This window comes from Megalobrama amblycephala, linkage group LG1 (genome assembly GCF_018812025.1).
Source record: "Megalobrama amblycephala isolate DHTTF-2021 linkage group LG1, ASM1881202v1, whole genome shotgun sequence".
NCBI classification, from domain to species: domain Eukaryota; kingdom Metazoa; phylum Chordata; class Actinopteri; order Cypriniformes; family Xenocyprididae; genus Megalobrama; species Megalobrama amblycephala.
In genome coordinates, this window is record NC_063044.1 from 69690048 (window position 1) to 69703111 (window position 13064).

General features: G+C 39.1%; 1 protein-coding gene across 5 annotated transcripts in view; it reads left to right on the forward strand.

The window, feature by feature from the left end:
- LOC125246458 overlaps positions 1-13064 on the forward strand; it is a 140655-nt gene that overhangs the window by 48075 nt on the left and 79516 nt on the right. For all 5 annotated transcript variants that reach the window (XM_048157433.1, XM_048157440.1, XM_048157457.1 and 2 more), the window contains one exon: positions 2757-3071. In XM_048157433.1, the coding sequence (XP_048013390.1) occupies positions 2757-3071 (315 nt within the window). The remainder of the gene's footprint in view (positions 1-2756; positions 3072-13064) is intronic.

Sequence of the window (13064 nt, forward strand, 5' to 3'; positions counted from 1 at the left end):
CACACACAAAAAAAAAAACACACACACAACTCAAAGTACATGCACATACTTTTTTTCTTTTCTTTTTTTCTTTTTACACATTCGTCACACAATTCGTTCTACTTAGTTAATTTTATTTTTCCTGCTCATATAAATGCTTTGGCAACACAATGTAAAATTTGTATAAGCAGGATAATATATGAGCAGGAAAAATGAAAAAGTGTTAAAAAATAGAAATAGTATATAATATGCATGTACTTTGAGTGGGGTGTGTTTGAATATGCATGTGCATGTGCGTACAAGAGTTTGTGTGAGTTCAAGTGTGTGTGTGTGTGTGTGTGTGTGTGTGAGTGAGTGAGAGAGAGAGAGAGAGAGAGAGAGAGAGAGAGGGAGAGAGAAGGGCGCATCACTGTTCGACCTGACACCATATGAACACTTTACAGGTAGTTTTGTGACTGTAAATCATTCTCGTCAAATGCTATTGAGCTTTAAATTATGGCATTTTTTGTATGATCCCATACAGTAGTGAAATACATAGCAATATTCACATATTACTTGACAGTTTATTTGGAAGCACTTTACAATATGGATGGATCATAATGTCTTAACTAACGTGAACTATCCATGAGCAATACATTTGTTACTGTATTTGTTAATCTTTGTTAGGGTTTATAAAATTACAGCGGTTCATTGTTCATGTTAGTTCACAGTGCATTACCTAATGTTAATACAACTCTTGATTTAATAATGTATTAGTAAATGCTGGAATTAAAATTAACAAAGATTAATAAGTGCTGTAGAAGTGCAGTTCATTATTAGTTCATATTAACTAACTACAATATAAAGTGTTACCTTTTATTTTAATAAGCATCAAAAATCTAAAAGGTTTGCATTACCTGACACCTAGGTGAACACTTTAGAGATGGTTTTGTGACTGTAAATCATTCTTTTTAAACGCTACTGAAGGTAGAAACGTGAATACCAATATTGTAACTTTAGAGACAGTCCCTAAATTTGCGAAAATCAAACGTTCAGCGTCAAAACAACTTTATGCCAGTATCTGCTTTCTTGGAGCCTATATAGTATAACTTTCATCACAAACGAGGTGCGAGTTTGCTCTTTTATATCACTGTACGAGTCCATTAAGCTGTGTTAAGAGTTTTATATGTCCTGATGGCAGGGGAATCCTATGACGGATGAGGGAAACCATAGTATTACAACACAGTGCTGCGATATAAAGTTAAGGAAACTAAACAACAGAGAGAAATATATGTCTACCTCAGATTTAATGTATGATCTGTACACCAGCATCAGACAATAACGTTATAATCTCGTTCACGGGAGAGAAAGCTGCTTACATGTAGACTAAACAGGGAAAGTAACCGTAAAGACACTGAATTAAACATAAATGCAGCTTTTGTGTCTTTATCAGCTTTTCTGCATTTATACTGGCCCTGATAATCATCCCACATTCACTTACCGCTTGCTCCATTTCTGTAAATCCGTTTTTATGAATGAATGATGACTTACTAGCCATTGCTCGTCTTTGTAAACAGCCGCTAGCGGCACCTGCTGGTGAAGTCGACTAACAGCAGATGGAGATCATGCATCGGCACTCTACTGCTTTTCCTGCAGTTCCCCGGATGTGAAATGTTGAATTTTCTGTCGAATTTGAACCACTGAATTTGTGGAAGCGAATTTGTAAAGCGAAATAAAATGGACTGAAAATTGCTAGTCGAATTTTATAGATTGTATTTTTAAACAGAATGAATATTTTGGAAGTGAAATCTGAAAGGTGAAAATAAATGATTGAATTTTTAATAATGAAAATGTGTGTGAAATATTTTTAATTGAAATATTCACAGCTTAAATATACGACCATGTTGAATTTTAGCCTATAAAAATGCAAGCCTTAAAAATACAATGCATCTAAATGCAAGCACAGCTAATGTGATGCATGTTTTTTTTTCAATTAGTGCAATTCAACAAGCTTTTTATTTCAAAAACATTTGGCATTAAATTACTTCCATACAAGACCTTCTAGTGGAATTAATGTACAGAGTTAAATCATTCTTGACTGAAAATGTGTTCAAATGTGTCTCTATTTTATCAAAGCTGTAAGACTCAAAAAGGTCATGTGGTATTTTTTCATGAAGTCAACTGTAAATACAGGCAGTTTCAGATTAATTAATTTTAATTGAATAATAATGAATTAATTTATTAATGTATTTAGTCAGATCTGGTTTGTGGTGTTTCAGACAGATGTGGTTCCTCAATGAAGCAGCTTCAGACAGTCTTCTTTCAGATGCTGTTGTCTGTTCTGAAACTGTTCTTCACACAGACTGTGTTGCTTCTGTCTGCAGGATTGTTTGATCAACTTTATCAGTCACAATCCTCCTCATTATTCCTGATCATTATTGAACTGCAGTACAGTCATTATCTGATCACAAATCCAACATTCAGAAGCGCTTCTTCACACAAACACAATTCAACACACTCATATTTCATGTCATTTGAGTGGATTTTTACTCTTAGAAACACAGACTGGAGTTCAACACAGTTTCATCAGTCAAACACACATGAGCTGTAGAGATTTATACTTACATTCAGATTTCTACAATGACAAGTTGAGCTCTTTTCAACTTAAAATAGAGTAAATGATGTGTTTGTGATTCAGTATGTCAGGTGTGATATGACAATGTTTCTTCTGTTTATTTCTGCTGCTGTTGGTTTTCTGCTTCTGATTTCTCTTCTGTATTTTTCTGTTTCTTTGACAGATGAAGTGAAGTTAGTGTCAGTGATGATGTGGGCAGATGTGACTCTACGTGTCAATACTGAAATACTGACACGAGACCAAAAGATATTCTGGATGTTTGGAGATCACAACTGGCTCTTAGCTAAAAACACAGAAGAGAAGTGTGAAGTAGAGTCTGAGTGCAGGGATTTTAGACTTAAAGACAATGTGGATCTGAATCATCAGACTGGAGATCTCACCATCAAGAAAATAAAAATGATCCACACTGGAGAATACAGACTAAAGATCATCAGAAATGGCAAATCCTTATTCAAGTTATTCAGTGTTACTGTTTCTGGTGAGTGAAATATTTACTTTCATTGTAATAATGATTTTATTTTAGATCAGTATTGTGTTGTCAAAAGTACCAGTACTGAAATTTTGAAAATGTGACGATACCCTTATTTCTGTAGTACCAATCGATAGAATCCGGGTATATTCGGTACTCACTGATAGGGCTGTGGCATTTACTTGAATATGACACGAGTGAAGCACAAAGCTTTGTTTACAAAAGAAATCGTAGGTTTGCAATTAAATGTGACATTGCAGCCATGGAAACATTTTGGTTCATGCCGAATGAGGTACGTATATGGGATCAGATTCCCTCCAATAGTATTGTGGTCATGGATCAAAAAATAATCAAAAATGTAAAAACACATGTAAAAATATATAGATCATACTTAAAAAATAATGCAAAATGATTCATTAATTTTTTACGTTTGTGCTATATATTTTTACATGTGTTTTTACATTTTTGATTCACACTTATTATTTTTTGATCCGTGACCACAATACTATTGGAGGGAATCTGATCCCATATACGTAAGTCCAAAAATTTAAGCGTTCACATTATTTGCATTATTTACTGTGGTAAAGTAGAAAAAACACTGTAGGACAACCTTTTTGCTTGCATGTCAATTTCTATTTAACAGAGTTTGTGTTTGTTATTAGACTTTATAAGATGCGTCAAGTTTATTTGTATAGCGCATTTCACACACCAGTGATTTTTAGTTTAGTTTTCTCTGGCAGCCTGAATGTCTTGCACCTGCGGAGGATTAAACTCTCTCTTCAGACCTTTTACAACAAGTGTCAGTTGCTTGTAACATCAGGAGATAACATGAAGATATTATTAAAGAGAAATGGTCTTTCCTGCTTGGGTCCCTATCCCTCTCTAGCGCAGAGCAAACAGGACTTTGGCTATATGATGCATCTTTGTGTGAAAATAAACTTTCTTTTTTTTTTTTTTTAAATATTTAACTTTCTTATAATTTAAGTTACCATTATTACTGATATTTATTTCATAGTTTTACAGGCTGTAGTGTGTTGTTTCACTGACGGAATAACTAAAATAAACACGCACGTCTGTTATCCCTGTTGAAAAAAAAACATTTTAAAAAACACACTTTACTGTAGGTTTTGAAGCTGGTATGTTTTGAAGCTGGTATGCTGGTGGTTTGAGCTGGTCCAGGACCAGTTTAGGACCAGCATAGGACCAGCATGAACCAGCTCAAACCAGCATACTGATAATTTATAAACTGAGCGAATAAAACATTTGAGATGTTGAACAACATATCAGTAATGCTTTTTTTGTCTGATTTATGCTGGACGATTAATTGAAAAGAAATGCACCGTTGTCTTTTGACTTTCAGTTTTTATTTCCACAGTGCAATCTTACATATTTATGAATGAACTGCTTGTTTATCCCGGTATACTGACTTGTTAAGACTTCTTTAAACATAACAATGCTCATAATAACTTTAATTAACTCTACAACAAGTGAATCCACTTCACCAGCTAGTTATTCTTTGACAGTTATGTCATAGAAATATACAGGGCTACCGCAAAAACTAGACTAATTTTCATTACAAAACCTGTATGAACGACTCAACTGTCAGGTTAGTTGTATGTAAATATAGCCTTCTTGAAATTGCAAACAAAAAATTTTGTCCATATTAAATATATGAATGTGATTTACTTGTGGTTTGTATAAGCACACATTATGCAATGCAAGATTAATCATGAATTAAAAAACTGCTTTTGAGCAGGTGTAGTAAAATTTTTAATTGTGTCAAATTAAAAAAAACTTTAACAGTCAAAATTAGATTAAAGAAGATGGGTTTGTGTGCTTTGTGTATTGTATTATCAAAAATGTAAAAAATTACCCTCTGTGGAACTATGAAATTACACAGATTTCATACAGTTACCTTTCCATTTTATGTTAACAGTCAGTTATGTGTAAACAATTGTGTAACTTCGTTACAATTCAACATGCTGGAGGCAGACAAACAGCAAAAAATACCTCAATCTTATGTTCAAACATTATAACACTTTATAACAACATATGGTAACATACCTGCATTTATGACAAAGGAAAACAGTATTGAGTAGTCATCTCATGTGGATAAACAGCGCATGCTCTGTCTGGAAAGACTGCATCATGTTAAAGTTAGCTAGCTATACCTGAGAGACTTTCTATCGGATATAAAACACATAACCAGATGGTTGACTTTATAAAAACATGGCGAAATTAATCAACTTATACAACCAAAATAAATCTAGCTTAACTTTTACATGCTTTTCAAGTGAGTTAACATTGTTTATTCCACAGACATTCATAGACACGTTACCTCAAGGGAAATCCTCCATTGCTTTGAGGATTACCCATAATCCTTCGTCATTACTAGCATTCGCTGCAGGTACACTTTGTGACAGTAGGTGGTACCATACTCACATTTAGTAGGATTTAACCTGAACATTTTTAACTATGTTACATACACCCCCCTTAAAGGATTAGTCCACTTTTAAATAAACTTTTCCTGATAATTTACTCACCCCCATGTCATCCAAGATGTCCATGTCCTTCTTTCTTCAGTCGAAAAGAAATTAAAGTTTTTGATGAAAACATTCCAGGATTATTCTCTTTATTGTAGACTTGAATGGGCACCAAACAATTGAAGGTCATAATTAGTTTCACTGCAGCTTCAAATTGTTCAACACGATCCCAGATGAGAAATAAGGGTCTTATCTAGTGAAACCAGTGCTCATTTTCTGAAAAAAATGAAAATTATATAAGTTTTAACCTTAAATGCTCATCTTGAACTAGCTCTCTTCTTCTTCTTCTCTATTAGAATTCCAGCAGTGTAGAAACTGCTAAGTGTATTACTGCCCTCCACAGACCAAAGTTTGAACTAATTGTTATATACTATTGAACTAGCATATTGCATATAAAAATTAGTTCAAACTTTGGCCTGTGGAGGGCAGTATTACGCTTAGCAGCATCTACACTGCTGGAATTCAATAGAGAAGAAGATGAAGAGAGCTAGTTCAAGATGAGCATTTCTGGTTAAAACTTACATAATTTTCAATGTTTTTCAGAACATGAGCACTGGTTTCACTGGATAAGACCCTTATTTCTCATCTGGGATTGTTCTGAACAATTTGAAGCTGCAGTGAAACTAATTTTGACCTTCAACTGTTTGGTGCCCATTCAAGTCTACTATAAGGACAATAATCCTGGAATGTTTTCATCAAAAACTTTAATTTCTTTTCGACTGAAGAAAGAAAGACATGGACATCTTGGATGACATGGGGGTGAGTAAATTATCAAGAAAAGTTTATTTAAAAGTGAACTAATCCTTTAAATCCTGCTAAATTGGGAACAAAAAAAAACATTTCTTTTTTTTCTTTTTTTTTTTATTAGATACCAAACAGTTGTTTCGTACTAGGAACAAATGCGTTTCAAGTCAGTTAGAAACTCTCCACTTGGGAGAAAGTCAATAAGGGGGTAGCTAAGCCCCATACCAACAAAGACACAAAAAATGCCGTGTACACCTCTCATATTGTAAACATTGCTCATTAGCAGATTCTTGTCAAATACTTCAGATAAACTAGTGCGAACACTCTTAAGACATATACCTACACAAGCAATCTATCCAGAAAGCATGTTCCTCACAAAAGAAAACAAAGAATCAACTGTTGAAGCTGAGTCATCTACAACCTGTTCATTCATTTCACAAATGAGTCTAGCTGGGGGCTTAACAAGTCTACCTGCCCTAGTGCAGAGTGGAGGTGGCTGTTTGCAAACTACGTTGTCCTGTGCTAATGCACCTTGCTGTGCGTCACTAGCATGGTCAGGGGAGGGGACACAATGAGCTCTTTCCACTGAGGGCGGAGAGGGTTCTACCTCAGACACCACACATTCTACAGAGGGTCTAGGGGAAAGTGGTTGCGGCGCAGATATTGATGGAACAGATGTTTGTGAAATCCCACTCATAACATGTGGGACTATATTCACTTCAATCTCTGAGAGAGAGGCACTCACAGCTACAACAGGTGAGCAATTGGGATGGCTGTCTGTAGCATCCTCATCATTAGTCTTATCCATTTGCAGTAACCACTCAAGTGTCTTTGTCTCACTGTCCTGCACGTCAACAGGAACCACAGGGACACTTTGTGCACTTTCATTATCTGATGAGCAGCTTGACTCCAAAATGTCGTGACCTCCTGCTGGGAGGAAATTCACCGGGAGTAGGAGGTTTCTGTGAACAACTTTTTCTCTGGATGTCTTTGACAGTCTCTCCTGCCTGATTTCAGAGCATTCAGATGTTGAAACTGTTGATCACTATAATTCTATTTTGTCATCTGCTTTGGATGAATTAGCTCCTAGGAGAGAACGTGTTGTTTCATTTAGTAAATCCTCTCCTTGGTACACCACTGAGTTAAGGGCCATGAAGATGAAAAATAGGCAGCTTGAACGACAGTATAAGAAATCAGGATTAATTGTTCATAAGCTTATGTACGATGGTCACTTGAGTCATTATGCTGAAGCACTCAAAGCAGCAAGAACAAAGTACTATTCGTCTATCATTAGTGATGGTGCTGCAAACCCTAATAAGATTTTTAAGACGATCAACACCCTTCTTGCACCAATCAAGTCACCAATTTGTTCCTCTGTGCAGGAGTGTAACAAGTTTCTTAGTTTCTTCATGGAAAAAATTGAAAATATCTATAAGTCCATCAGTTTGGTACAATGCTCTGAAGTTCCTGTGACCTTTCCACCTAGTTTTCCTGAAAGTGCATTTTCTAGTTTTAACATAGTTACTAATGATTGTATTCTGAAACTAGTGATGGCAATGAATACAACTACATGTACTCTCGACCCAATCCCAACATCTGTTCTAAAGGGGTGTCTCTCTTCAATTAGTCCCCTCATCTTGAACATTGTGAACACCTCACTCACTACTGGTATAGTTCCAAAAGCCCTTAAAGTTGCAGCTATTACACCAGTCCTTAAAAAGCCTGGATGTGATAAGTCAGATCTATCTAATTACAGACCTATCTCAAACTTACCCTTTCTTGCTAAAGTTCTGGAACGTGTTGTTGTGGCACAACTTCATTCACACTTGTCTTCAAACAAGCTTTTTGAACCTTTTCAGTCTGGGTTTAGAAAGGGACACAGTACAGAGACAGCCCTGGTTCGAGTTATGAATGACCTACTTGTATCAGCTGACTCTGGAGCTTCCACCATCCTGGTCTTGTTAGATCTTAGTGCTGCATTTGATACAGTGTGCCATTCTATCCTGATAAATAGGCTGGAGAGATGGCTTGGTATCACTGGTACGGTGCTCAACTGGTTTAAATCCTACCTCACTGATCGTACCCAGTTTGTTGTCTTGGGAAACAACAAATCTGAACTTGGACAGGTATGTCATGGCATTCCCCAGGGATCTCTCCTGGGTCCTATATTGTTTAGTGTGTATATGCTACCTTTGGGACAAATTATTAGGAAATATGGTTTGGGGTATCACTTTTATGCTGATGACACCCAAATTTACATCAGCTCCAAGTCTGATTCTACTCTCACCTCAACAATTCTCTCAGAGTGTGTGCAGGAAATAAAAGCATGGATGCACCATAACTTTTTAAAACTTTTTAAAATTGTTCTAAAACAGAGGTTCTACTCATTGGCACACCGGCGGCTATTCACAAGGGTAGCAATCTTAACTTGATTATGGATGACAGTGTAGTACTTCCATCTGCTCAGGCTCGTAACCTTGGAGTGATTTTTGACACTCATCTGACACTAGACTCTCACATTAAGAGTATCACAAAATCTGCTTTCCATCACCTCAGAAACATTGCTAGAATTAGGCCTTTCCTCACTCCACCTGACGCTGAAAGGCTTATTCATGCATTTGTTACATCCAGGATTGACTACTGTAATGCACTATTCATTGGTTTACCTGCTAAATCAATCAAACGTCTGCAGTATATCCAGAATTCAGCAGCTCGTCTTCTCACATATACTCCAACACGTCAGCATATCACAGGCGTGCTTTATAGTTTGCATTGGCTTCCAGTCCAGTCACGTATTGCTTTTAAAACTCTCACATTAACATACAAAGCTATACATGGAACAGCCCCTTCTTATATTTGTGACCTAGTGACCCGCTACACGCCTTCTCGTTCCCTTCGGTCTGCTGACTCTCTTACTCTTCAGCAGCCTCCATATAGATTAAAATCTATGGGGAGAGAGCTTTCTCTGTTGCTGCACCCAGGTTATGGAATGCGCTTCCCGTTGCTGTTAGAGATGCTCACACACTAGCCAGTTTTAAGAAGCTGTTAAAGACTCATCTTTTTAAAATTGCTTTTATGGACTGTGAGTAATATTATATTGTGTTGTACTGTAATGATTATTTTAGGATTTACAGTTTCTACTTTGTATTACATTTATTGTAGTTTTTGTATTTGATTTATTTGTAGCACTTTGGGTTGCAGAAAAGCGCATTATAAATAAAATGTATTATTATTATTATTATTATTATTATGTCACTGGGTCACTGATACGGTACACATTGATTCCAGGTTTCACAGACTTAACTTCAAAAACTGTGGATTCCCACTTGTCTGCTATTTTCCTCTTCCCTTTCACACCACAATTTGCAAGCAAGACTCTGTCACCAACAGTGAGGGGAGACCCTTTTGCTTTGCGGTTGTAGTTCTTTGCCTGTCGAGCCTGCTCTGTCCGACTGTTTACACAGGCGATGCGTGCAGCTTCAGACAGGTCACGTTTCAAGTTAGAGACAAATTCACGATGGCCAATGACAGCATCGCTGATGAGGGTGTGCTGGAACAAAACATCAACAGGTAGACGTGGAATTCTCCCAAACATGAGAAAGAAGGGTGCAAAACCCGTTTATTTAGCAGAATTATAGCAGAATGTCAGCATCTGAAGCATCTGTGGCCACCTGGCTTTGGAATGGGCAGGCAGGGACCTTATCATGTTCCCAAGAGTCCTGTTGTATCGCTCGACAACTCCATTTCCCATAGGATGGTATGGTGTGGTATGCGATTTCTGGATACCAGCCATCTCCAGGAGCTCTTTAATGAGTCGGCTCTCAAAATTGTCTCCCTGGTCCGAATGGATGCGCTTTGGGAAACCATATATGCAAAAGAAGTCATTCCACAGACGACGGGCAACCTGCTTCGCTGACTGATTCTTGCAGGGGAATGCATGTGACAGCTTCGAAAAGTGATCCGTAACAACCAGAACATCTACACACTTCTTGTCCGACTGCTCAGCAGTCCAAAAGTCGATACACACGAGCTCCATCGGTTCAGAGGTGCAAATGCTTTCAAGAGGAGCACGGTCGTTGGGCTCTGGGCTCTTCCCAACCACACAGCGAAAGCAGTTCCTCACATGGCGGATGATGTCATGTTCCATCCCTGTCCAAAAGAACCTCTGCCTGGCAAGAGAGAGTGTGCGAGCCTGTCCCTGATGACCAGCTGAATTGTGGAGGCCAGAAAGAACCTGGGCCTTAAGGGAGTCTGGAACAACAAACTGGTAGATTGCCATGTTCATTTGCCTGTCTTTCTTTACTTTGTACAACATACCATTTTTGATGGAGAGCTTGGCCCAGTGTCTCAACATTTTCATCACTCTACGAGACTCACTGGCACGTTCGCGTCTAGTGGGTCTCCTGTGACGCTGGATGTAAAAGAGAACCCTGCCCAAGACGTCATCCTGTTCTTGAAGATTAACCAGTTCACTCCTTGGTAGGGAGGCATTCTGTTCGATACTGACAAGCTGAGAAATAACTGGTCCTGTGCCTCTTATTCGGCTAACACCTCTGGAGTCATGTGCCTCTAGCACAGCTGAAACTTCCTGCAGGGAGAGGGACCCCTGAGGGGGGGCCGGGGTGACAACAGCATCATCTGTGGACTGATCAACAACTAACTGGCAGTTAGCAGCAGTAAATCTAAATGCATCTTGTATGGTCTCATCCACCATTCCACCCACTTGGTTCAGCAATGAGGCATAAGGTTCGCTCACAAGACGATGGCCTATGCATGACTGGACAAATGGCTCCCTGCTTAGTGCGTCTGCAACCACATTCTTAGGGCCAGGGACATAGCGCAGATCAAAACTGTATGCTGCGAGTTTTGAGACCCATCTCTGTTCACAAGCATCCAACCTAGGCTTAGTTAAGATGTATGTTAACGGATTATTATCCGACTGTGAAACATCGTCCTTTCAGCCAGTGGCTAAACTTGTTGCAGACCGCCCATTTAAGAGTGAGAAACTCCAGCCGATGTGCTGGATAGTTCAGCTGGGAGTGCGATAGAGTCTTGCTGGCGAACGCCACTGGTCTGGCAACAGCACCATCGGGAGGCAACTGTGAGAGGACGGCTCCCAGGCCATCAAAGGAGGCATCAACAGCGAGGATGAATGGTGCATTAAAATCTGGATGGGCCAAGGTGACACTATGCACAAGCTCATGTTTCAAAGTTTTGAATGCTTCCCTGCACTCAACAGTCCAGTCAGCTGGAGACAGTCTAACATTGCCCTTCTTGAATTTCGATTTATGGCCTCTACCTCTTTTGTGTGGTGTAGCAGGCTCAGCCACAAGACTGAACAGTGGCTTAGCCTTAGCTGAACATCCCTCGATGAAATGGTGGTAGTAGAGAACCATTCCCAAGAAAGATCTGATTTTCTTAGCACTTGGTGTCTCCATATCAGATTCCATCAGATCGGCTTCCTGCACATTATTTATAGCTTGCACTTTACTCGGGTCTGTCTTAACACCATGTCCACATATGATGTGTCCCAAGAACTTAACAGACCAGCGAAGGAAGTAGCACTTCTTAGGTGAGAGCTTCAAGTTGTTGGCAGCAAGACGTGAGAAAACCATCTGTAGACGCTCAAGTGCAATCTGTTCAGATGGCGCGTAGACCATAAGGTCATCCAGATAACATAACAGGCTTGTAAAGTTCTCATCACCAAAGATGGACATCATCATTCGCATAAAGGTCGCAGGACTGTTTGTCAGGCCCTGGGGCATCCTATTATATTCATGGAGGCCAAATGGGGAGGAAAATGCTGTGTATTTTTTGTCGTCTTCATGCATTCTGATGTTATAGAATCCTGACCGTGGAGGTCCATCGTTGAAAAGAACACATTGCCACCAAGTGCAGCGAGAGCATCTGTCTGATGAGGCAAGGGATGTGCGTCTTTCACTGTTCTTGCATTCAACCACCTGAAGTCATTACAGATGCGAAGATCACCACTTGGCTTCACAACCAGGACGAGAGGAGATGAATACTCGCTCTGAGATTTACGGATTATCCCCAATTCCTCCATTTCATTTAGAGCAGTCCGAAGCTTATCATAATGGCATGGTGGAACCGCCTATATGGAAGTCTGAAGGGCTTATCATCCACTAGGCGGATTCTGTGTACAAAATCTGTTGCCTCACCACAGTCCATTTTGTGACCTCGAAAATATGGACTCATACTGCTCAATGATCTGCAGCAGTTTATTCTTCCACTCAGAGGAGACTTCACAAAAAGAGAGGTTCAATTCCTCCAAGCCCATGTCAGTCAAAATTTGTGATATTTCATTCTCTGACCTAGGTGAAGGTGATGAGCTCTGTGTGAACTGTGCACTGGATTGGATACGATCTGGCTCAGGAAAGTCCTGCACAGAGAGACAGGATGACACATCTGCAAATTTTGCATTCTTTTTAAGGGTGAGTGGCTTTTCAGTAGGATTGACTATTTTGACTGGAACCCAGCCATCTCCCCATAATGAGGTGACAACTCTCCCCTCTAGAATTTGAGCAGGTCTGGCTTTGGACTGAGTGGGTTCAATGATGACTGTACTTCCCACTGCAGAAACATCAGATTCAGGGAGTTTAGCCCACACCAAATGTTCAGACATCGGTTGTAGTGCGACACATCTCTTGAGCCTTGCCGTGCCAACTTTAAGCGGCATTGCACCACATCTGTCTGA